Consider the following 27,708-nt stretch of genomic DNA (forward strand, 5'->3'; position numbering starts at 1 on the left):
TGCACTTTGGTTACTTAATGTACAGGTCTTATAGGGTAGTACTGAAGGCATTAAAGAACAGAAGTTTGTTGTATCTCTATACGGTAATAATACTAGTGGGTACATTTCTTTCTATAATGCTGTTGATTGTTGTGGATTTGACTGGAGACAAGAGTGCTCTTTCTACAACATCTGATGGATACTGTGATGACTTTTTCAATGATGCTTCTACTTCTAGGACAATTCTTCTAGTGTTATTTGGCATAATGACTTTGTTGCAAGTTATCATTTTTGTAATTGCGATGACTTTTTATGCGTTAGTGACCAAAAGCTGCTGTGGTGAAGGATTAAGTGATGCCCGTGTGTCCATTATTCTAATGTCAACCATTGGATTGAATGTTATTCTAACAATAGTACTGTTACTTGCTGGTGTTGAGGGTGAAGCTACTATAATAGCTGCAAGTGTTGCTACATGTGTAGAGCAAGTTACTTTATTGATAGTGTTTATGACTTACCGCAAGAATGTAAGGAGAAAGTTGTGTAGAGCTTTTTTCAAAACAAAATCATACTCCATTACACACTCTGAAAGAGAAGTGGAGACACAAAGGTCTAGATCAACATTTCTTTCTACACTTAGCTACATCATAAATTTTAACTGAGAGACTGAGAGTATGTGCAATTTTATTTTATGTGTCTACTGTAACTTTTGTATTGCAAGATAATTAAGATCTTGGGGTATTCTGTGTGAAAGTGAGCTCTATTTTAACCTAAATATTGCCATAAACGATGTGTGCAGTCCTAACAAAGAGTTATTTGTATCTTTATAGTATAGCCAGTCACCTGTAACTAACAACTTGCAGTTGGTATACCCAAATAAATCGTAACTGCTGCTGATCTAAGGTGAGCAAGTGTTATGGCAGGTGTGGAAAATGGGGCCAAGCCAGCTGAGCACCACTTGATAGTGCTTGTGATAAAAGGTCAAAGGATTTTAGCAAACAATCAACCACTCTAATAGAACAATCACATTATTTATTTTTAAAAAGCCCAACACTGTCTACAGCCAGATTTGCTGTACAAAAATAGTGCAGCAGTCACAATTGTGATGATGTAGTTATATGTAACAGTACTAGTGTGTGTTGTTGATCTCTCACCACCTTTTAAGATTTATTAGCAGAGGTGGATTCTGAGGTTTCCAGAAATTATACTCAGAATTCCTATTGATTTGCAATGCTATTCAACTACCCTAATAGAACACTCACATTTTTAAGGTCACTTAGTTTACCTGTACCAGCACAGTAAAATTATATCTCAGAGTGTTTAAGATCTGAAACCCCTGGATGTCCTTTAAACTTCACCTCTTAATTCTTTAGCCTGCTCTCAATATGCCAGCAGAAGCAAGCATAAGTCAATCAATTCCTAACCATACGTTTAAAACGCCAACTTTAAAGTGAAAATTGTTAACAGATTCAATCTTAGAATAAATAATTTTCAAAATTTTCTGGGAAGCATGATTCCAGACTCCCCTAGTATGCATGCATGTATGGAAACCTATCACTTAATTCATTGGTTAGTAACCAAATTGAATTAGATAAATCACTTTTGTAAATTTATAGTTATAGAGGAACATGGCTCCATTTTTTGATATTGCACAAATCCATTCATTATTATTGACTGGGTGAATATAATTGAAATGTACATGAGATATATATATCTACCAATGTATGTTAAGTTACAAAGGTCACATAGCACCAACCACACTATATGTAACTCTAAATAATGTGAATGACAATATTGATGCTACTGGATGAGATAATGACTGAACCGAGAGTAGAAAGAAAACAACACTAACTGTAGTCAGACTTATAATTATACTTAATACCATCATTGGGAGCTATAAACAAGTTAGTAGCAATTGTTGACAACATCTGATATTGGAGTCTGATAGCACACTAAGTTCATAAAACAATATATTACTTAGTGGTCCCAGTAACATCATATTGTACAGTGAGCAATTTAAAATGTTAATCATTTGCTTCATAAAGGCAGTGTATGCACTTTATTGCTCTTCCTGTTCATAACATACAAAGTGTGGCTTCTTGGGCTGCATGGCACACTACTGTGTACTGTGTGTCTTGATGGTGGATACAACAATAGTGCACTTTAATCACCTGAAGTGAGAGTTTACTGACTGTAACCACACGTGTGCACACACAAACACACACACAAAGCAAAAGCAAAGCCTTTGGCTACTACACTAGCACAGTCATGCCTACCCAGTGAACCAGGGTATATAGCCTACTGCAGTTTACTAGTATTGCCCTAGGAGGATTTTCTAGCGCTGACTCACGGTACCTAAGTAGCACACAGATGTCCCAGTGTTCACCAGTGAAGGTGTGGGCACCCAAGGTCCCACCTGGACCTTCACCCACTGTGTGAGACATGAACAGTTGGCATTTAACTCCCTGGGTAACACCAATTGCAAGTGCTTATTGATGTTACAGCTGGGTGGGCTGCTTTCCCAGTTGGCCCCAGCATGAAACAGCTGGCTATACTGGAGCAATGTGAGTACTAATACGCTCAGTGGATACTAATACATTCAGTGGAACCTATCTATAACACACTTTGGGATATAGGCTTCTACTGTATATTTCAGTTATATTTGCATGCATTTTCTTCTTTCAGAGGCAATCATGTATAGAGTCAGATCTGTTTGGACCAAAATCTTTGTCCCGGTTAATGGAGGTTTTTAATATTTTTGCTGTATGGTGTCCTGAATTTGGTGAGTCTGTTAAGAGAGGCTTCACTGTATCCCTACTGTATCCCTAGCATGTTCCTCTCTGTCACTTCAATATAGATAACTATCCCTCTAGGGACCTTCAAGGAGGGTAACAGCAAGTCTGTGAAGCAGAGAGTCAGAAACCTAAAACTATGCTGAATGCAGAAAAAAAAATTATGGGCCAGGTAGTGACTCGATCCACATACAGCTTACAGTCTAGGCAAGTGCCTGAGGAGCCACACAACCTGGGATCCAGGATTTCCTCTACATTCAGCCAGTACTTAAACATACTGACTTCTTGTTTTTGTCAATTTATTAGACACTATCCCTCTAGAGACCTGGGGGAGTCAGAAACCTGTAACTGACAACTATGCTGAATGTAGAAAAAAATCCCAGGCAAAGTGGTTTCCTCAAACAAAATAATATAATAGCAGTGTTAACTATATTGAAGAACAGTTAGCAACTTCTACTTTGGACACTACACTTGCACTTAAACAAGTAATGGAAAGGTCATTTTCAGTAACTGCCGGTGGACCTAACTCTGGAGGAAGTAATGCATGTATGTACAGCACATGCTTATTTACTTGCATATGTGACCGGATTTGCGAAAAGGTACCTTTTCCACACATTTTACATACCAGCAAACAAAATGTCATAGCTGTTGACTTCTTACACTGATTAAGTTGCAGTTTGGATCAAAATGCAGCCAGATACTGTAGCTACACTCATGGAAAAGTTCAGATGACTATATACAATGGTTAAAAAGTTATGAATTCATACAAATCAAAAAATGGGTCAAATTTTGTGTGTGAAAAAGGTACCTTTTCGCAAATCCGGTCACATATTGTATGTATCATACAAATAAGTCAAAGGTGCATTTTTTATATATACTATGCTGATAGATCAAGTGTATGGTTTTCAGTATGAGTGCAATCCATGTACTAATTATTAAGTGCATGAATTTATTAAAACATAAACAAATGTACAGGAAAATATTTTTAAAATCAGTATATGAGGTATTATAAGTGTATACAGTATTACTACAGTGTATCAGGTTCATAGTGTACTCTCTGACATATCATGTGTGGGTGGATTGTACATGTGTGCTTCTTCCTTTCTTTTGAAGTGTAAGTATTTGCAGTGCTTTTGAAGCATCAACCATAGCCTTTTCCGGGTGTACTGGTAAGTTACAAATATTAGCAGTAAGGTAACTTGTTCCACGCTTGTGGCAACACTTGTGGCAATCACAGTACTCTCTCCCTCGACACCAGCAAGTAACAAAGAAATCAAAAGAATAGTATTCAATCCTATTGTTGACATCAGTGTAATAGATACACGAGCATCACTGGGTCCTTTACCGCAGCATTGTTTCTTCACCATCAGGTAGAAGGTTATTGCTATTAGAAATATGATCACTTGAAGTAGTGTTGTTGTGCCGATCAGGAACAATAGTACTATCCTTGTTGCTGCAAAATGATTGAAGAAACCTGCACAATATCCATCAGATGTAACAGTCAGTGAACTTTTGTCTCCTGCCAGATCTATGACAATTATCAATGCTGTACAAAACAGGGCAGCAGCTACAGTTGTGATAAAGTAAGTTCGTAGCAGAGTTCGGTTGTTGATTCCTCTTGTTACCATCTTGTAAGATCTATACATTAGACAACCAAAGTGAGTGAGATAAGTCACTTTTGCAATCTCATAAAGGAACAGAAATAAAATGACTCCATATTTTGATACTGCACAGATCCATACATGATCATGGACTGGATGAAGATATTGGAATACAGCAGTAATTAGTTGAAATACACATGATATATTTATTGATGCACAAGTTACAACGATCATCGCACCAGCCACAGTGTGTAACTCTTTGATAATAATGTGAATGACAATATTGATGCTGCTGGATGAGATAATGATTGAGCCAACAATGACAAGGAATGAAAAAGTATGTTCAAGGTGAGGCATACACTTGGTACCAGTATTAGGAGCTATGAACAAGTTAGTAGTGTTAGTAGCCATTATCCAATCTCCAGTATTGTTGATGATATTCAGTAACACATTTGAGTCATTTATTCTGATAGTACACTCATTCACAAAACAATACTGAGACTTAGTGATCTCTACACTATCAATATCATCATACTGTACAGTCAGTAAGGAGGGAGAACAGTTTCCAATAACTCCCAACACTAATCCACCAGTAGCCAACACAATTAATAACACTCCTCCACTAAGCTGTGTCATTATTACAGCAGTTCAACTCAACTCAACTACAACTGTATGCAGGTGATAGAAAATGGTATCAAGCACAGTTAATGTAAGTTTATGCCAGATTTATATTGTTTATACACAAATAAGGGGAAATGTGTTGACATAACTAATAATCAAGGTCTGTGACAATCCAGCAAAATGTAGACTGATTCAAGCAAGCAACACAAACACATCTAGCATCACCAAAGTAAACCAAGCGCTAGCACCATTAATATACAACACCTATTACAAATTGATCTGAAATTCTTAAATGCTCTGAATGTTCATTTCTTACATTTGTAGTGTCAAGTAGTACTAATGCATGTTTATTTCCATACAAAAATTCTGTATAATCTTTTGACTGAATGATTTATATAAATGGTTATCCAAGGGCAGATGAAATGTCAGGAAATTCAATTAGTCTATTAACCCATTTGTGTGGAGATAACTGTAAGGTGGAATATTTGGATGTGTGTGTAATTTTTAACATTTAATTGTGTTTGTGAAATGTTCTCACACACATACACAAAGAAAAGATAAAAGTGGTTGAGGCAAGAGACTTTAATACAGAAGTGTTTGGAACATTTGAATCATGGTAGTATTGTACTTCATGGTAGTATTGTGCTTCATGGTAGTATTGTGCTGAAATGTTAGCTGCTATACACACAGGTATTATAATAAACAATTTTCAGGATAACTGGCTGTCACATTAATTATAACAAACTTTGCCATGTTTATACAAAATAGGTCCTCCATGTATATGTGAAACTTAAAATTGTTAATTTTCCTGGCCCATTTAACTATAGCATTAATAACTGGTGTAAAAACCTGGCTGTTTGACAAGGTGTTTGATAAATATAAATGAAATTTTCAAATTATTGTGACAATTACTGAATCAATTAACATTAATTATATTCTTACATAGATATATGCATTTAATTTTGTCCTCTTGCCATTTTTTTTCGTGTATTCAATGTGTGTATGTGTGTGTGTGTGTGCGTGTGCGTGTGTGTGTGTGTGTGTGGATTATTTGTGTGCCTACTATGTCATATGCATGCACCCTTGCATGCATATGTACACATATTGGTCATTTCACAATTGTTGACTCATTGGAAATTCCTGATATATACATGTACCATTAACACCTTGTGTTTTTTCCTCTGCTACTTCCTTTATACTAATAGATATAAAATACAAGATATTTTAAAAGATGACGTTTAACTCTGAACACTACACTTTCAACTACTGTATATAAATACTAGTACATTTGGAATTAGTATACAAGTACAAATCTATTATTGCCTTCAAAAGAAATTAATATGTGTAGCAAGAGTATCAAAGTAGGACCATGTGAAATTTTTGAACACTTCACTTTGTTCAGAACATTAGATCACTGAGATTCTACATGATTAAGCGAATCTGTAAAATACATGCATGACCGCATTTACTAGTGCTAGGAGTAAGAGGGAAAGCATATATTACCATATGTATAATGATATACACTTGTACAATATTACAAAATTCATTGTTTTTATTCTGATGTAACACATGTTGGTGGATCATATGTTTCTTCTTCTCTCTTGGAGTTTAAATATCTTCTGGATTTTAAAAACATTATCCACAGCTTTCTCCTGGCCTGCTTGTATGTCACAAATATAAGAAGTAAGGTAACTTGTTCTACACTCGTAGCAACACTTGCAGTTATCACTGTACTCTCACTCTTAACACCGGCGAGTAGCAGTGCTATCATTAGAATAGTGCTTAGTCCTATTGTAGAAAATAATGTGATGGATACACGAGCATCACTTGGACCTTTACCACAGAAACGTTTTGTTACTAGCAGATAAAATATTATTGCAATTACAAAAAAGATAACTTGAAGCAGTGTTGCAAAACCAACAGCAAGTAACAGGACAATCCTTGTTGCTGCAAAGTTATTGAAGAAACCTGCACAATATCCATCAGATGTAATAGCAAGTCCACTCTTGTCTCTGGTCAGATCTATGATGATTAACAAAGCTGTACAAAATAGTGCAGCAGCCACAATTGCAATGATGTAGTTACGCATTAGAGTTCGGTTGTTCATCACTCTTGTTACTACTTTGTAAGCTCTATACATTAGGTAGCCAAAGTGGATGAGATAAGCCACTTTTGCAATATGGTACATGAATAGGAATAATACGACTCCATATTTTGATATTGCACAGATCCATGCACTATGATGGATCGGATGAAGGTATTGGAATATAGCAGTAATTAGTTGAAATACACATGATATATTTATTGATGCACAAGTTATAACGATCATCGCACCAGCCACAGTATGTAACTCTTTAATAATAATGTGAATGACAATATTGATGCTACTGGATGAGATAATGATTGAACCAACAATGACAAGAAATGTAAACATAACTACACTATGGTCAAGAGGAGACTTACACTTGGTACCATTATTGGGAGCTATGAACAAGTTAGTAGTGTTAGTAGCCATTATCCAATCTCCAGTATTATTGATGATATTCAGTAACACATTTGAGTCATTTATTCTGATAGTACACTCATTCACAAAACAATACTGAGACTTAGTGATCTCTACACTATCAATATCATCATACTGTACAGTCAGTAAGGAGGGAGAACAGTTTCCAATAACTCCCAACACAAATCCACCAGTAGCCAACACAATTAATAACACTCCTCCACTAAGCCGTGTCTTCATTGTAACTTGACATACTCAAGTGTAGGCAGGTTTAGAAAATAATGTATAGCACAGTTTTATCTAGCTTAATGTGATATATAATGTTTATATGCACAAATAAAGAGAATTGTAGTGATGCAACCAATTATCAAGTTGGGTGACCATAGGATAGAATGCATGTGATAATAATACACTGTACTTTGTGACATAAACATTCTTTTGAATCTGGTAGATGTGATTGACTGTGATATATGTTTAGATGGGGTTGCGTATGATGTACATAACTAGATGTGATTTACTAGCTATTTACAATTTTATGTTTAGTTGGGAATGCATAGATTTACAAGTGTATAGCTAACATGTAGGTATATCAATTATGATGACACATGCAGGGGCAGTGGATCAAGCAAAAGAGTGAGAGCTAGGGGCCCAACATTAACTTACTTATAAGTGTTTGAAGCATACAACAATATACATATGGCAGAAAACGTTTTGATAGTTTAAAAGTTCTTTTAAGACTATTTTCACTGCATTTTGCAAGTAAATTTAGTAGCAATTAGATTCATTAGAGTGGTGGACTGCTCATTAGAGTTATACCTTGATCCAAATAATGTGAAGAAGAGTAGGGAGAGCAGGCCCACATTTTATTTTTACATATATGTCAAGACTGGTCATGGTCATTTAAGATAAATTTCTTACTGGTATGATAATCACTACCTCTTGCTCACCTTTTACACACATTTAGACCTAGGTCACCTCATTAATGTTAATAATCAGGTACTTGTCATTTCCACTGAAATATTAGTTGCCACAGGTAGTTAAGATCCATTGGGATATAAATAGACAACATGGAACAGGCTATGCTGAGGACATTAAGGCTGCTCACATTGTTTACAAGTGGTAAAGATACATAGTTGCAATACTTTGTTATCACTTTTAACAGTGAGTTAGGACTTCTGCCACTTATATGATCTTACTTGCACACAAATGTTGTAGTACACAAATGTTATATACATGCATCAATCATTAGCCAGCTATTAAATAGGATATAAACTCTATTAGTTTGTTATTATTAAGTGCACACTACTGTAGAAATAAATGTCAACCCAGACCACTCCTCTTTCAGTGTGTTGTAATGGAGTACGATGTTGTTTTGACAAATGCTGCTTACAACTTCCTCATTACCTTCTTATATGTAATAAACACAACTTGCTCCACACACATAGCAACACTCACAGCTATACAAGTATCCCCCACTTGACATTATCAAGTAAACACATACTTTATTGGTGCTATGATCATTATAACTTGTGCACTGGTAATATTTTGTGTGTATTTCAACTAATTACTTCATCCAACCCATCATAGTGCATGGATCTGCAAAATACATGGAGTCTTATTCATGAGTCATATTGCAAAAGTGGCTTATCTCACTCACTTTATCTACCTAATATGCAGAGCGTATAAAGTATATAGTAACAAGAAGGATGAACAACCGAACTCTAATGTGTAACTACATCATTGCAATTGTGGCTGCTGCACTATTTTGTACAGCTTTGTTAATCATCATAGATCTGACCAGAGACAAGAGTGCATGCACTGGCTATATTGCATCTGATGGAGGTTTCTTCAATAATTTTGCAGTAACAAGGATTGTCCTGTTACTTGCTGTTGGTTTTGCAACACTACTTCAAATTTTCTTTTTGTAATTGCATTTTATCTGCTAGTAACAAATCGCTTCTGTGGTAAAGGCTCATGTATCTATCACATTATTTTCAACAATACGATTAAGTAATGATAGCACTGCTACTTGCCGGTGTTAAGAGTGAGAGTACAGTGGTAAGTGCAACTGTTGCTATCAGTGTAAAACAAGTTACCTTACTCCTCATATTTGTGACATGCAAGAAAGCTGTGGATAATGCTTTTAAATTGCAGAAAGTATTTAAATTCCAAGAGAGAAGACACACAATCCACCAACATGTCTTACATCAAAATCAATGTTGAAATATTGCACGATTGTATTTACATATGGTAATATACTGATAGTATATTATTTAACTAATACATATCTTGCTTAGCACTAGTAAATGTGGCTGTGCATGTATTTTATCAGTATCACTTAATTGTGTAGAATCTCATAACAAATTTCTATCTTATACACTAAATTTCACAGCATCCGTTTGTATTCTACTTTTATACCCTTGCTACATGCATTAATTCTTTTGAAGCTAAAACTAGCAACAACAAAATGTACTTGTATATACAGTAGTTGAAAGTGTAATGTTCAGAGTAAAATTGTCATCTTTCAATATATCTACCTATTAATATAAAGGAAGTAGCAGAGGAAAAAATACAAGGTGTTAATGGTATCAGGAATTTCCAATGCTGTAGTCAACAATGACTAAATGTAAATGTGTGTTCATATGCATGCATGCATGTATGTGTGTGTACGCGCGCATGCGTGCGTGCGTGTGCATGTAGTGTGTGTATGACATATATAGTAGGCACATAAAAATAAATTCACACACACGCACGCGCATGCACACACGCAAAAAATTGGCAAAAGGACAAAATCAATTGCATACCTATTTATTTATTAAACAACTATCCCTCTAGGAATCTGCAAGGAGGCTAACAGTAACAGTAAGCCTGTAGAGCATGGAAGTCAGAAACTTGTAACTTAAAAACTATGCTGAATTCAGAAAAAAATCCCAGGTGACTTATCCACAAACAGCTTGCAGTCTAGGCAAGTGTCTGAGGAGATACACAACCCAGGATTCGGTACCTCCTCTGCATTCAGCCAGTACTTAAACATCTTGACCTCTCGTTTTTTCATTAAGGGTTAAGTTATTGTAGACAACTATCCCTCTAGGGACCTGTAAGGAGGCTAACAGTAAGCCTATGAAGCAGGAAGTCAGAAACCTCTAACTAAAAACTATACTGAATATCCCAGGTCAGGCAGTGACTTGATCCACAGACAGCTTGCAGTCTAGGTAAGTGCCTGAGAAGCCACACAACCTGGGATTCAGGACCTCCAATGCATTCAGCTAGTACTTAAGAATCTTAACTTCTCGTTTTGTCATTAAGGATCAATTTAGACAACTATCCCTCTAGGGATCTGCAAGGAGGAGTAAGCTATGTAAAAATATTAATGTTAATTGATTCAGTCATTGTCACCACCTTCACTCTAATCTGACCATTATTTATCAAATATCTTGTCAAACAGGTTTTTACACCCATCTGGTAAACAACACTACTAGCTAATACGTAGGCCAGCAATTTTATGATTTACATTAGAAGTATGTGGGGGCCTAACTCATGTAGATATGGTAACTTGTTAAAGTGACAAGCCAACTATGCTGAAAATTGTTTGGTTCAAATACTTTAAGCACTTCTGTATTATATAGCCCCTTGCCTCGGATGCTTTTTTCTTTACTTGTGCTTGTGCATAGGAACATTTCACAAACACAAAATGTTCACAATCACACTCACATGCAAATACTCCTTATCTCCTTTAGATATACATAAGTTCAGGCTATGACATCACTGGTTGGCAAACGCAGCGTGGGACTCAAATACTGGCCAGAGGAAAACGAATTTTCATACAAACTGTTCACAAATAGATTAAAGAATGAAAGTAATAAGAAGGAACTAAGAACCAAGTTGTTTCAAGACAAAACTTGCATGCTCAAAGACTTGCCAACCATGCGGCTAGGCACTGCTTTGCGCTAAGTACATAGCTCGAATTTATGTATAGAGTCTAGTCTACTCTACATGTTTATTTTTCAGTCAAAATATTAAACAGCATTTTTGTGGAAATAAATGCACCAGTGCTACAAAATTGTGACACTTCAAATGCAAGGAATGAACATTCAGAGCATTTAACATATAGTCATGAATTTTGAATTAATAATTTGTAATAGGTGTTGTATTAATGGTGCTTGGTATAACCTCTGTGATGTTAGATGGGTTTGTGTCATAGGCGGTGGGGAGAGGGGGGCTAGGGGGCTGAAGTCCCCCCTCAGAATGATATCATGCCAAAATTATCCTTTTTGGAGCGGGGCTGAAAACCGCGATAAAGATCGAGATACTCTATAATAGAGCAGTCACTCTAATAAAGCAGTCACAGTATTAGAGCAGTGTGTAGTGAGCTATGTAAGGATTTTACGTAGTTTATCAGCTATAAATGTGTAGCTGGTGAGGTGGGCAGCTATTGTCAGTTGGCTGTGACCTTTTTTTTTGGTCTCACCTTACCAAACCAGAGACAATGTAGATCATTTCCATAAGTCTGGGTCAGCCCAGCCCCCCCTCATATCAACTACTTCCTCCGCCCCTGGTTTGTGTTGCTTGCTTGAATCAGCCTACATTTTGCCAGATTGTCACTTAATGATGATTAGCAGGAGCTGATCCAGAGGAGGTGGATGGGGTGGCCAGCCACTATGGACTTGCAGCAACCCAGACATGCAATAGTTAATTATCACTCATCCATGAATGAGATATATATTATCACTCTGCAAAGGAGTTCTTGGAGGGTCTACTTTAAGAATAAGTCAATTTTGATTTTATTGCTTTTGGCATAATAATTATCAGCAAATCACCCTATACGCTTTATGCTATTTACCGTTGTGTCACAACCTTTTGAACTTTATAACACTGAGTGTTATAACTTTTTATAAAGGGCTGTGTGGCGTAATGTGACTGCACTAAAGTTAGTAAGTTACATATAAAAGCCATAAAACATACTCAATAGCAAGCAGTTAAAAATGTAGTACAGCTTGCTGTACACAATTCTAATAGTGATATTTCTTCTTGTGGGGCATGTGATTAGTAAGAGATAATAGTTCACATTTAGTTATTCAATGGAGCAAACCTAAACTGTCATCTCCTACGCATCATATGTATATATACAACAGAGCCGGAATGTGTAGTATGCACTCAAATGCAGAGGTGCCACACACAGGTATACTATATTACCTACCATACCATAACATTATCTTCTTGTTTTATCACCTCAGCCATATCAGGTGTATCTTCAAATGAGTTATCAAGACACACGATAGTGTGTCGTGTGGCCCAAGAAGCCGGCGCGCCACACCGTGAGTATATTAACAGGAAGAAAGAAAACGCAATTTTCACACCTATGTAGCTCTGTGATCCCTTATCCGATAGGAACCAAATTTGCTAGAGACGTGCCGCCCAGTTAGGGGAGTCTACATACCAAATTTGAAGAAAATCGCTCCAGCCATTTCCGAGATACGAGCGAACAAAATTTCGTTTTAATTTCTTCGTTTTTTTCTTCTACTTCATTTCGCACACTTCGCAAAACCGCCATAAAACACGAATTCGTGCTCGGATCGGGCTGAAATTTGGCACACTTAAAGGGCTCATTAAGGCGAATCTCTGTACCAACTTTGGTAGGAATCCGATAAACATTCACGGAGTTATGACCGATTATTTGCGTAAAATAAGGTCGAAGGTCTGTCACGCCTACAGGGTAAACTCCTTTGAGGAATCAGTTGAAAATTGCTATGTAGATGGAACAACCATCGTAGGAGTGCCCTTTTGTGGTTTGAAAGGAATCGAGATAAAGACCACGGAGATATGACACAAAACCCGACCTGTGTCAAAATTACGCGATCGATTTTTATGAATAAAAAAACTATTAGTTTTCGTGTCTACCAGGCAAACCGCTTAGAGCAACGAGCTGAAAATCAGTATGTAGCTGGAATAATCATCATGGAAAGTTCTTGCAGTAGTACAGAAGAATCGGATTACAAATCACTGAGTTATGATTCGAAAGGCAACTATGTGCAGCAAATGCGAGATCGAGATATTCTAATAGAACAGTCACCCTAATAAAGCATTCAGCTGCATGTATAATTTACTCAGTTATATTACATTGCAAGTTATTCTGTAGGGAATTCAGCTACAAACAAGTCACCCTGTAGTCAGATCAACTAGAAGAAGGTACCTAATAGAGAGTTCAGCTACAAAGAAGCCATCATGTAGAGAGTTCAGCTGAAATAAATCACCATGTAGAGAATTCAACTACAAACAAATTGCCCTGTAGAGAGATCAGCTAGAAGAAGTTACCTTGTAGAGAGTTCAGTTACAAAGAAACAATCATGCAAAGAGTTTAGATGCAAACAAATCACCCAGTACTCAGAAAGTTCCGCTATAACAGATCACACTATAGAGAGTTCAGTTAGAAACAAGTCATCCTGTAGAGAGATCAGCTAGAAGAAGTCACATTGTAGAGAGTTCAGTTACAAAGAAACAATCATGCAAAGAGTTTAGCTAAAAACAAATCACCCAGTAAAAAGTTCCGCTATGAACAGATCACACTGTAGAGAGTTCAGTTAGAAACAAGTCATCCTGTAGAGAGTTCAGCTAGAAGAAGTTACATTGTAGAGAGTTCAGCTACAAACAAATCACCCTGTAGATAGTTCAGCTAGAAACAAGTCACCCTGTAGAGAGATCAGCTAGAAACAAGTCACCCGTAGAGAGTTCAGCTAGAAGAAGTTACATTGTAGAGAGTTCAGCTACAAAGAAACTACCATGTAGAGAGTTCAGCAGCAAACAAATCACCCTGTAGAGAATTCAGCTACAAACAAATCACCCTGTAGAAAGATCAGCTAGAAGAAGTTACCTTGTAGAGAGTTCAGCTACAAACAAATCACCTTGTAGAGGGTTCAGCTACAAACAAGTCACCCTGTAGAAAGTTCAGCTAGAAGAAGTTACATTGTAGAGAGTTCAGCTACAAGAAACTACCATGTAGAGAGTTCAGCAGCAAACAAATTGCCCTGTAGAGAATTCAGCTACAGACAAATCACCTTGTAGAAAGATCAGCTAGAAGAAGTTACCTTGTAGAGAGTTCAGCTGCAAACAAATCACCCTGTAGAGAGTTCAGCTAGAAACAAGTCACCCTGTAGAGAGATCAGCTAGAAACAAGTCACCCTGTAGAGAGTTCAGCTAGAAGAAGTTACATTTAGAGAGTTCAGCTACAAAGAAACTACCATGTACAGAGTTCAGCTGCAAACAAATTGCCCTGTAGAGAATTCAGCTACAAACAAATCACCCTGTAGAAAGATCAGCTAGAAGAAGTTACCTTGTAGAGAGTTCAGCTACAAACAAATCACCCTGTGGAGAGTTCAGTTAGAAACAAGTCACCCTGTAGAGAGTTCAGCTAGAAGAAATTACGTTGTAGAGAGTTCAGCTACAAAGAAACTACCATGTAGAGAGTTCAGCTGCAAACAAATTGCCCTGCAGAGACAAACAAATCATCCTGTAAAAAGATCAGCTAGAAGAAGTTACCTTGTAGAGAGTTCAGCTACAAACAAATCACCCTGTAGAGGGTTCAACTACAAACAAGTCACCCTGTAGAGAGTTCAGCTAGAAGAAGTTAAATTGTAGAGAGTTCAGCTACAAACAAATCACCCTGTAGATAGTTCAGCTAGAAACAAGTCACCCTGTAGAGAGATCAGCTAGAAACAAGTCACCCGTAGAGAGTTCAGCTAGAAGAAGTTACATTGTAGAGAATTCAGCTACAAGAAACTACCATGTAGAGAGTTCAGCAGCAAACAAATTGCCCTGTAGAGAATTCAGCTACAGACAAATCACCTTGTAGAAAGATCAGCTAGAAGAAGTTACCTATAGAGAGTTCAGCTACAAACAAGTCACCCTGTAGAAAGATCAGCTAGAAACAAGTCACCCTGTAGAAAGATCAGCTAGAAACAAGTCACCTGTAGAGAGTTCAGCTAGAAGAAGTTACATTGTAGAGAGTTCAGCTACAAAGAAACTACCATGTAGAGAGTTCAGCTGCAAACAAATTGCCCTGTAGAGAATTCAGCTACAAACAAATCACCCTGTAGAAAGATCAGCTAGAAACAAGTTACACTGTAGAGAGATCAGCTAGAAACAAGTCACCCTGTAGAGAGTTCAGCTAGAAGAAATTACGTTGTAGAGAGTTCAGCTACAATGAAACTACTATGTAGAGAATTCAGCTGCAAACAAATTGCCCTGTAGAGACAAACAAATCATCCTGTAGAAAGATCAGCTAGAAAAAGTTACCTTGTAGAGAATTCAGCTTCAAACAAATCACCCTGTAGAGAGTTCAGCTAGAAACAAGTTACACTGTAGAGAGATCAGCTAGAAACAAGTCACCCAGTAGAGAGTTCAGCTAGAAGAAGTCACATTGTAGAGAGTTCAGCTACAAAGAAACTACCATGTAGAGGGTTCAGCTGCAAACAAATTGCCTTGTAGAGAATTCAGCTACAAACAAATCACCCTGTAGAAAGATCAGCTAGAAGAAGTTACCTTGTAGAGAGTTCAGCTACAAACAAATCACCCTGTAGAGAGTTCAGCTAGAAACAAGTCACCCTGTAGAGAGATCAGCTAGAAACAAGCCACCCGTAGAGAGTTCAGCTAGAAGAAGTTACATTGTAGAGAGTTCAACAGTTTAGCTGCAAAGAAATCGCCCTGTAGAGAATTCAGCTACAAACAAATCACCCTGTAGAAAGATCAGCTAGAAGAAGTTACCTTGTAGAGAGTTTAGCTGCAAACAAATCACCCAGTAAAAAGTTCCGCTATGAACAGATCACACTGTACAGAGTTCAGTTAGAAACAAGTCATCCTGTAGATGGATCAGCTAGAAGAAGTCACTTTGTAGAGAGTTCAGCTACAAAGAAACCATCATGTAAGAGAGTTCAGCTGCAAACAAATCACCTGTAGAGAGTTCAGCTAGGAACAAGTCACCCTGTACAGAGATCAGCTAGAAACAAGTCATCCTGTAGAGAGTTCAGCTAGAAGAAGTTACATTGTAGAGAGTTCAGCTACAAACAAATCACCCTGTAGATAGTTCAGCTAGAAACAAGTCACTCTATAGAGAGATCAGCTAGAAACAAGTCACTCGTAGAGAGTTCAGCTAGAAGAAGTTACAGTGTAGAGAGTTCAGCTACAAAGAAACTACCATGTAGAGAGTTCAGCAGCAAACAAATCGCCCTGTAGAGAATTCAGCTACAAACAAATCACCCTGTAGAAAGATCAGCTAGAAGAAGTTACCTTGTAGAGAGTTCAGCTAGAAACAAATCACCCTGTAGAGGGTTCAGCTACAAACAAGTCACCCTATAGAAAGTTCAGCTAGAAGAAGTTACATTGTAGAGAGTTCAGCTACAAGAAACTACCATGTAGAGAGTTCAGCAGCAAACAAATTGCCCTGTAGAGAATTCAGCTACAGACAAATCACCTTGTAGAAAGATCAGCTAGAAGAAGTTACCTTGTAGAGAGTTCAGCTACAAACAAATCACCCTGTAGAGAGTTCAGCTAGAAACAAGTCACCCTGTAGAGAGATCAGCTAGAAACAAGTCACCCTGTAGAGAGTTCAGCTTACATTGTAGAGAATTCAGCTACAAAGAAACTACCATGTACAGAGTTCAGCTGCAAACAAATTGCCCTGTAGAGAATTCAGCTACAAACAAATCACCCTGTAGAAAGATCAGCTAGAAGAAGTTACCTTGTAGAGAGTTCAGCTACAAACAAATCACCCTGTAGAGAGTTCAGTTAGAAACAAGTCACCCTGTAGAGAGTTCAGCTAGAAGAAATTACGTTGTAGAGAGTTCAGCTACAAAGAAACTACCATGTAGAGAGTTCAGCTGCAAACAAATTGCCCTGTAGAGACAAACAAATCATCCTGTAGAAAGATCAGCTAGAAGAAGTTACCTTGTAGAGAGTTCAGCTACAAACAAATCACCCTGTAGAGGGTTCAACTACAAACAAGTCACCCTGTAGAGAGTTCAGCTAGAAGAAGTTACATTGTAGAGAGTTCAGCTACAAAGAAACTACCATGTAGAGAGTTCAGCTGCAAACAAATTGCCCTGTAGAGAATTCAGCTACAAACAAATCACCCTGTAGAAAGATCAGCTAGAAACAAGTTACACTGTAGAGAGATCAGCTAGAAACAAGTCACCCTGTAGAGAGTTCAGCTAGAAGAAATTACATTGTAGAGAGTTCAGCTACAATGAAACTATATGTAGAGAATTCAGCTGCAAACAAATTGCCCTGTAGAGACAAACAAATCATCCTGTAGAGAGATCAGCTAGAAGGGTCACCTTGCAGAGAGTTCAGCTACAAATAAATCACCCTACTTCATCTTTTCTTCTTCCTGTAGTAAAGAAAAAATGACAGGTTAAAAAGCCCTAAAGCCGGCCATAGGCCAGCTTTGGGGTATACAAATACAAAAAGAAGTGAAATCTAATCCAAAACAGCCAAGCTGTAAAAAAAGAGTGCGGCCCTGAGAAAGGCTATGGTGAAAAAAGATGTGAAATCCAAGGTGGCGGCCAAGAAATGGCTGTGATGGTAGGTTAATGGTAAAAATTTTAATAACAACAATTCAGGTGAATTTGGTGTCCCTTGGTCTTGGCACAAAATTCACCTGAATTCTCGTTATTAAAATTTTTACCATTAACCTACCATCACAGCCATTTCTTGGCCGCCACCTTGGATTTCACATCTTTTTTCACCATAGCCTTTCTCAGGGCCGCACTCTTTTTTTACAGCTTGGCTGTTTTGGATTAGATAATATATACTGGGGCTACTTTGACATACACAGGGCTTAAAACTGAAAAAGTTGCAGTTTTCGCAAGGGCTCCCCATACATTGTAAAGATAAAAATGGCAATTGAATTACAAAGGCTTCAGTAGCAGTTGCAGTTAGCTGCACATTTGTACAAATAATGATACATAGTAACTTCAGGGTTTATTGTATCTCAGATATTATTGCATGGTTAGAGGTAAGCGAACTATGTTTCGCCTACTGCACACCTGTCAATACAATGGTGTATTATGTACCCATAGGCAAGTGCCTATCTCAAGTAGGTAAAAAACTTATATAATGAAATTAAGCAACTAAATTGGAAGTGTCATAACGATGCAACAATACCTAAGGTAGAAATATGGTTTTATTGTTGTGCAGAATTTGAAGAGGTTTCTATTCTTTGAGTTTGCTACATCTGAAAATTGCTAAATAATTTTAAAGTAAGCACCATATGAATATCTTCCATGCGACAGTAAAAGTTTCAAAGTATTCTGCATACATTACAAGGCTTAAAATGTTACAATTTGACACAAAACTTACTTAGATGTAATAGGAGCTTTGATGGCAGATTAAACGTGCATTGTTATTTTGTGCCAGAGTTCTATTGGGGAATATACAGAAATTATTCAATTAAAACATCTCAGATACTGGAGCCTACTTATAGACCCATTCATACATACCTGTATAGTTTCCAACAATATTTTTCTCAACAGAGGGTGACCCACACTTCACAGTGCCACTATTATCTAAGGATATACTTTGTTACTCAATTAGAGGAAGCTCAGGATTGGCATACAACTTGATTTACAATAAAGACTTTGTTATCAATGCCTATTTTGTGGAAACTGAAAGGGATGTTACTTCAGTTGGCAAATTTGCTGTAATACCACACAACAACAATAAATCTAATGCTGTAGTCTTTGACTCTGTCAATCAGGGGGTAGTAGTGGTTGGTGAAGGAGTCCTTAGTGCTGCAATGATTAAACAAATAATTTTCTCTGAAAATGATACCGTAGAGTTTACCCAAAAATTTCAGAAGCAGACTGGTAATCCTGTTATACATGTGATATACAGGAAGCTACAAGCTGAATTTGATGTCACCTTCTATCATAATCTTCTTGATGTGGACTGGAGTATGAATTATGATTAACTCTTTGACTCACATGGACTAATTGGTATGTTATCAATATTATCATCACTGTGTGTGTATGTAGAAAATACATGAGGAGGTACAATATGTCAAGAGGCTAATACAACATGAGCAGGCCAATATAATATATTGTTTTCCTGGTGGTCTTACTCAGAGTGGTCATCTCGAGTACCTAAACTGCTTTGATTTTTGCTGTTCAGATTATCAGTATGTATTCATGCATTCCATTTCAACAAACTGGTAGGATTAGTTTGGGTGACTTTCAATGTAACGCACATGATCATTCATGCTGTCCAAGTAGGGTTGTTTAATTTAAAACTCAATCCACAAGTTACCCTATATGAACTATGTAATGATCATTTTATTCAGTTTCGATTACCCATGTTACCTCAAATAGACACACAGTTGCACACAATAGAAGCCTTCGTCTCTTGTTTTGACAATTCCTGTCACAAAGTAAAACAAAAACAATCAAGCCTAAAATAATTGGTTTTAGAGCAACCTCAAACCCTTACAACAGGTTTCTATGGAATTTAAAATATACATATTTAACAGAATTTTCTGCTTACTAACTGACTAAACAGACATCTTCTGCCAAACATAATTTAACTGTGGTTTATGCCCCACTGGCTTGATTTATTCACTGTTCGATGTTGCTTGCAATGGATTCAAGGCATTCCTTTTTGCCAATTGCAGCAGCTCCAGTGCATACATCATGAATTACCTTTGTCCTCCTTTGTGTCCTATTTCTTTCTCCACTGCCTTGCCAGCTGCTTTTAGAATTGTAGTAAGTGGACTGATTGAAAAAGGGATCCTTGTACTCCCCTTTGTAATGCTTAGTAATGGGAACCACTCTATGTACAGAACTAAGAGTATTACGTATAGCTGAACTACGTATATATCTACGTATATACAGACTGACTTTTTTACATGGCCAAATGCTTTACAACTGATCTCACTACAGGGTAACTTGTTTGTATAGCCAAAATATCTATGGGGTGACTTGTTGTCTCTACATGGTGACTTGATTCTAGCTGAATTTGTTAGCAGCTGAAATTTTACTATAGAACAGCTTGTAGCTGTACTCTCTGCATGGTGAATCAATTGTAGGCTTTGTAGCTGATATATCTCCACAGGGTGATCATGTCTTGTAATATTACTGAACTCTCTACAGGGTGACATGCTTTTAATTGAACTCTAGATCTGTAGAGTGACCTGTTGTGTGACCAGCTGAGCTCTTTACAGGGTGATTTGTTTGTGACTAAACTCTCTATATGGTGACTTGATTATCCCTATAGGGTGATTTGTTCACAGTTGAAATTTCTGCAGGGTGACTTGATTATAACTGGCCTCTGTGTGATTTGTAACATAGCCAAACTATAAGACTCTTTACAGCTGACTTAGAGCATTGCTAAACTCTCTACAGGGTGGTTAACTTTTAGTTAAATTCTGTAGAGTGATCTGTTATTGAAGCTGAACTCTTTACAGGGTGACTTGTTTGTGACTAAACTCTTTGCATGGCTATATATACAGTGACTTGATTATCTCTATAGGGTGATTTATTCACAACTGAAATTTCTGCAGGGTGACCTGATTGTACGTAGATTGTCTCTGTGTGATTTGTAACATAGCCAAACTCTAAGACTTTTTGCAGCTGACTTGGAGCATTTCTGAACTCTCTACAGGGTGACTAGCTTACAGTTTAACTCTGTGGGATGACTTCTTATTTAACTGAACTTTTCACATGTGACTTGTTTGTAGCTGAACCCTCTACTGGGTTACTTGTTTGTAGCTGATTTCCCTACAGGTTGACTTGTTTATTACTGAAATTTCTTGTTGCAGAACACGGCTTGTTAGTTGAATGTATAAGCTACAATATATACCTCTTTACAGTAACTGAACTCTCTGCAATTGAAAGTGACTTGTTATGTATCCGAACTCACTTCAAAGTGGCTTGTTTCTGTAGAAAGTGACTTGTTCACTACTACATGCTAATTTGTTTGTAGTTGAACTCTCTTTATGGTGACTTGATTGTAGTTGATCTCTCTACAGGGTCAGTGAATTCTAAATAGTCTAGCTGAACTCAGAATATAAATAAATTTTGAGCAAACTTTTGAGTGAAATTCAGTAGGTCAGAAAAAAATTTGCTAGAAACAAAAGTATATAGGTGTAAATTTTGCACATGTCCTCATTAATTTTGTAATAAATAATTATATTGTAGGATTTGCATGCTAATGCTTATTCAAATCTACTTTATTGTTCACAATTCTTATGGCTAATAATACTGCTGTAGGTCAATTTATGAAGAAAGGCATCCACATTGATGGTCAGAAGGAAATGCTGTATTATTCAGATGATCGTGACCCGGTACCAGTTACTAGGTACTCTACTAAGACTGACAAATGGTGTTGGAAAGTGAAAGATTATGGTGACCAAGGAGAGGGTCTTATTGAGGGTGACATACTAGACTATGTAGTACCTACTATCCTGGATGTTCCTGTCAAACTTGAGAAGTTCATCAAAACCACCTAACACTTGTTACTGGACTACATATATGCATAATTTGTACATACAGTATCTGTAAATTTTTAAAGTGCACATTGATAAATATAATTTTTGACCTGATTTGAAAATCTACAGTACCAGGCATATTGTATATTCCTAGATAAATGATTTTATATTTAATTGGTAATACTGTGGTTACTTACCTTGACAGCTACATGGGTGACTCATACGCAAGTGAAATTTCCCAGACATGGATAGATCTAGAGTACACGAAGCAGCCTCTACAATTTAGATAGGGTTTTTCACAATTTTGCTGTATAATAAGTCCACTCAAATGGATGGAGGGTGGTAGGGTGGGAAATACCTGAGTACAAAATGGACTAGTATTGTATTGGCGATCTCAAAACTAAACCACATGCTCTATGGACTACAATGGTACAAAACACGCACACACACTTCACATACAGTATGCATTATCATAACTTTGCACTCCAAGCCAATAACCTGGTCTCAAGTCACCTCCAGTGACTCTAGGGCAATGTGTGGGGTTTGCATTTCATCTCCAGAAAGGAGGCCTAGTAAGATTAAGGAAAAGTTAGCATAAATATTATGGTAAGTTTTCCAAATCAGGTCACATGAATATTGTTGTTTCATCAAAAGTAGGTTAAGTAGCTATTAGGTTAGTTACACAATGTAACACAAGTAATTTTGTGTATAAACTAGCTAATTTACTGTTTTGCAGATTAATGTACAGTATTTTTTTTTTAAACTATAAGTACCGCAATATTATAAAGTGTCAGAGAACTATCACAATGTTAAAAAGATGTGAACCTGTATAGCAACAATTTTGTTCCATCATTATACAATTTGAATGTCCGTGTGAATTGTGAAACTACTGTTAGGAATTTTACAGTCTTAAATTCATCTGATATACATGTTAAGAGCACACATACACCGTAGTCAAACTTTGACAATGTTGAATAATTTTATGTATGCAGTGTATTTCCCTAACAATATGTCATATATTTGCATTGTGAGTAAACCAGCTATGAAATTGTCACCCAGCACCTTCGTGCATACTAAGCACCTCTAAAAATAGTTATTGGGTTGCTGTTGTTTAAGACATTCAGAGCCTTTTAAACAGCGCTAAAGACTTCACAGCCATCTGCAAAGTCCAAAATGGTAAAAAACAACAGTGAAATACACTGTACTACTAAGAGGTGTATTATTTGCTACTTCAAAAATGCAGCAACTAACAAGAGGATCTGGCCCTCCCTACCTATGAACTTACCTGTTTGTGCCCTTCCCCTTGCCAGGTCCTGGATCCACCTCTGTTTATGTTGGCTAACTATTCTATCTTGCTTTTGCATTTCCCTTAAGGATACATTTATACATATTGTACATTGGTAGCTATGATAGCAAAGTTGACTCATGAACTTTTCTATTGTACAGCACTGACTTATAGTATTAAGTGTATAGAGAAAGGAGGCTCGTAAATCCTGATAGGTATACTACTTTAAATAAATTAATTCATTTCTGTAGCATATATGCATTCATGTGAACTTTTTTTAAATTGACAATAACATGCTAATGAGCTACACCAAATCTGTAAAATTGGGTGCTAAATCGATCTATTTTCATGGAATTAAGCTACATAATTTGAAATATCAATTCTCAGAGCTTAATGATTCATTTACCTGGTTACAGAACAAGAGCACTATATACTCCCTAGTAGAGCAGTCAGGTAATAATTTTAATTAGTGTATAAACAGGATGGGCATGGGGGCTGTTGCAACTTGCTGTGTCCGCCTATAATAATGTGCAGATACAGCAGTCCATTCTGAATGTCAAGACCAAGTCTCAAGGTTTTCTGTTTCCTAGGTTGGCAGGCCTGTGTGTGTGAAGTGGTTAAATTGAATGTAAACACTGCCCTGCCCTGTGTTACCTGATTTGAGTCCCAATAATTCAATGAGTGGGATTTTTAATGTCATTTTTATTGACCTTAAAATTTTTATTTAATAGCGAAGAAAATATTAATTAATAACACTACAAATTCAAACAAATTATTACTGTTATACACTGCTGAAATAGCTCTCCTTTGGTTAATATGTATAGAAACCTGCTAGCTTACTTTAATCAGTATAGGACGCAATCATGAGGTCGTGCCAATTTAAAATACATAGGAAAAGCAAAATCTATAAAATTGAGAAAAACCAAATGACAGCAGTGACATTAAGTAAGTTTTATTACAATGCATCAAAAATTACTATGTAGTAGACAACTTTTATCCTATAGTAAAACAAAAGATCTCTATACTTGTCAGGAGTGTTACATTAAAGTTATCCCACATGATTGTAGTATATTCTCAAAGTGTCTCTTCATATGTCCCTTGATCATGTATTTTAGGTAATGGGCAACAGCTGGAGGCACACTGGGATGCTTGGACCTAGAACATGATCCCCCGCTGCCACATTACTGAAGAGTGCATGCAGCAAGGAGAACTCAAGTCCAAACTACAGCAAAGCCTGCCCATAACCACAGAGTATGGGGAACTCCACTTCTCACTGAGTGAATGAGCAAGATGTTTATAAATCAAGACACACGATAGTGTGTCGTGCGGCCCAAGAAGCCGGCGCGCCACACCGTGAGTATATTAACAGGAAGAAAGAAAACGCAATTTTCACACCTATGTAGCTCTGTGATTCCTTATCCGATTGGAACCAAATTTGCTAGAGACGTGCCGCCCAGTTAGGGGAGTCTACATACCAAATTTGAAGAAAATCGCTCCAGCCATTTCCGAGATACGAGCGAACCAAATTTCGTTTTAATTTCTTCGTTTTTTTCTTCTTCATCTTCTTCATTTCGCACACTTCGCAAAATTCGCCATAAAACACGAATGCGAGCTCGGATTGGGCTGAAATTTGGCACACTTAAAGGGCTCATTAAGGCGGATCTCCGTACCAACTTTGGTAGGAATCCGATAAACATTCACGGAGTTATGACCGATTATTTGCGTAAAATAAGGTCGAAGGTCTGTCACGCCTACAGGGTAAACGCCTTGGAAGAATCAGTTGAAAATTGATATGTAGATGGAGCAACCATCGTAGGAGTGCCTTTTTGTGGTTTGAAAGGAATCGGGATAAAGACCATGGAGATATGACACAAAACCCAACCTGTGTCAAAATTACGCGTTCGATTTTTATGAATAAAAAAACTATTAGTTTTCGTGTCTACCAGGCAAACCGCTTAGAGCAACGAGCTGAAAATCTATATGTAGCTGGAATAATCATCATAGAAAGTTCTTGCAGTAGTACAGAAGAATCGGATTACAAATCACTGAGTTATGATTCGAAAGGCAACTACGTGCAGCAAATGCGAGATCGAGATACTCTAATAGAACAGTCACTCTAATAAAGCATTCAGCTGCATGTATAATTTACTCAGTTATATTACATTGCAAGTTATTCTGTAGGGAATTCAGCTAGAAACAAGTCACCCTGTAGTCAGATCAGCTAGAAGAAGGTACCTAATAGAGAGTTCAGCTACAAAGAAGCCATCATGTAGAGAGTTCAGCTCAAATAAATCACCCTGTAGAGAATTCAACTACAAACAAATTGCCCTGTAGAGAGATCAGCTAGAAGAAGTTACCTTGTAGAGAGTTCAGTTACAAAGAAACAATCATGCAAAGAGTTTAGCTGCAAACAAATCACCCAGTAGAAAGTTCCGCTGTGAACAGATCACACTGTAGAGAGTTCAGTTAGAAACAAGTCATCCTGTAGATAGATCAGCTAGAAGAAGTCACTTTGTAGAGAGTTCAGCTACAAAGAAACCACCATGTAAGAGAGTTCAGCTACAAACAAATCACCTGTAGAGAGTTCAGCTAGGAACAAGTCACCCTGTACAGAGATCAGCTAGAAACAAGTCATCCTGTAGAGAGTTCAGCTAGAAGAAGTTACATTGTAGAGAGTTCGGTTACAAAGAAACTACCATGTAGAGAGTTCAGCTGCAAACAAATCACCCTGTAGAGGGTTCAGCTACAAACAAGTCACCCTGTAGAGAGTTCAGCTAGAAGAAGTTACATTGTAGAGAGATCAGCTAGAAACAAGTCACCCTGTAGAGAGTTCAGCTAGAAGAAGTTACATTGTATATAGAGAGTTCAGCTACAAAGAAACTACCATGTACAGAGTTCAACTGCAAACAAATTGCCCTGTAGAGAATTCAGCTACAAACAAATCACCCTGTAGAAAGATCAGCTAGAAGAAGTTACCTTGTAGAGAGTTCAGCTACAAACAAATCACCCTGTAGAGAGTTCAGCTACAGACAAGTCATCCTGTAGAGAGTTCAGCTAGAAGAAGTTACATTGTAGAAAGTTCAGCTACAAGGAAACTACCATGTACAGAGTTCAGCAGCAAACAAATTTCCCTGTAGAGAATTCAGCTACAGACAAATCACCTTGTAGAAAGATCAGCTAGAAGAAGTTACCTTGTAGAGAGTTCAGCTACAAACAAATCACCCTGTAGAGAGTTCAGCTAGAAACAAGTCACCCTGTAGAGAGATCAGCTAGAAGAAGTTACATTGTAGAGAGTTCAGCTACAAAGAAACTACCATGTACAGAGTTCAACTGCAAACAAATTGTCCTGTAGAGAATTCAGCTACAAACAAATCACCCTGTAGAAAGATCAGCTAGAAGAAGTTACCTTGTAGAGAGTTCAGCTACAAACAAATCACCCTGTAGAGAGTTCAGCTAGAAACATGTCACCCTGTAGAGAGATCAGCTAGAAACAAGCCACCCGTAGAGAGTTCAGCTAGAAGAAGTTACATTTTAGCAGTTTAGCTGCAAACAAATCACCCTGTAGAGAATTCAGCTACAAACAAATCACCCTGTAGAAAGATCAGCTAGAAGAAGTTACCTTGTAGAGAGTTCAACTACAAACAAATCACCCTGTAGAGAGTTCAGCTACAAACAAGTCATCCGGTAGAGAGATCAGCCAGAAGGATCACCTTGCAGAGAGGTTAACTACAAAGAAATCACCCTGCTTCATATTTTCTTCTTCCTGTAGTAAAGAAAAAATGACAGGTTAAAAGCCCTAAAGCTGGCCACAGGCCGGCTTTGGGGTATACAAATACAAAAAGAAGTGAAATCTAATCCAAAACAGCCAAGCTGTAAAAAAAGAGTGCGGCCCTGAGAAAGGCTATGGTGAAAAAAGATGTGAAATCCAAGGTGGCGGCCAAGAAATGGCTGTGATGGTAGGTTAATGGTAAAAATTTTAATAACAACAATTCAGGTGAATTTGGTGTCCCTTGGTCTTGGCACAAAATTCACCTGAATTGTCGTTATTAAAATTTTTACCATTAACCTACCATCACAGCCATTTCTTGGCCACCACCTTGGATTTCACATCTTTTTTCACCATAGCCTTTCTCAGGGCCGCACTCTTTTTTTACAGCTTGGCTGTTTTGGATTAGATAATAGTTATACGGGCACAATGTGGAGTCTATGAATTTATAAACCCGAAGGCCCGGGCTGTAGCGCACGAGCGAAGCGAGAGCGCTACTAAGGGCCTGAGGGTCTAACTGCTTTAGACTCTATTTCACATTACACTCAGATTACTTACCTCATCCACGGCTGTTTCTGCTGTAGGCTCGACTGGTTTTCTTACGATAATACTAGCGCCATGGCAACTATGCGTCCTCACGTGACTAAATAATCGCGCCCGTTAATTAAATCACTGCACGTGAACAATGCATAGC

General features: G+C 37.4%; 1 protein-coding gene and 1 long non-coding RNA gene across 4 annotated transcripts; one reads left to right on the forward strand and one right to left on the reverse strand.

Annotated features, from left to right (window-relative positions):
- Positions 1–3,655: 3,655 nt before the first annotated feature.
- Positions 3,656–27,646, reverse strand: LOC136236911 (uncharacterized). 3 transcript variants are annotated; one of them, XM_066027139.1, is made up of 6 exons: positions 27,573–27,646; positions 24,089–24,152; positions 19,326–19,500; positions 18,983–19,273; positions 18,843–18,903; positions 3,656–5,037 (listed from the first exon to the last, which is right to left on the reverse strand). In XM_066027139.1, exon 6 carries the CDS (start codon positions 5,003–5,005, stop codon positions 3,812–3,814), a length of 1,194 nt encoding a protein of 397 aa, XP_065883211.1. In that variant the 5' UTR covers positions 5,006–5,037; positions 18,843–18,903; positions 18,983–19,273; positions 19,326–19,500; positions 24,089–24,152; positions 27,573–27,646; the 3' UTR covers positions 3,656–3,811. The 3 variants fall into 3 exon arrangements, with proteins under 3 accessions (XP_065883211.1, XP_065883212.1, XP_065883213.1); XM_066027140.1 differs by having other exon boundaries at positions 18,983–19,500; XM_066027141.1 differs by lacking the exons at positions 18,983–19,273; positions 19,326–19,500.
- On the forward strand, positions 4,408–22,132 carry LOC136236912 (uncharacterized). Its single transcript, XR_010692232.1, has 3 exons — positions 4,408–5,078; positions 19,016–19,477; positions 21,746–22,132. It is a non-coding gene; the product is annotated as an uncharacterized lncRNA (long non-coding RNA).
- Positions 27,647–27,708: the final 62 nt, after the last annotated feature.

Source organism: Dysidea avara, chromosome 10, assembly GCF_963678975.1.
Source record: "Dysidea avara chromosome 10, odDysAvar1.4, whole genome shotgun sequence".
In the NCBI taxonomy this organism is placed as follows: Eukaryota; Metazoa; Porifera; class Demospongiae; order Dictyoceratida; family Dysideidae; genus Dysidea; species Dysidea avara.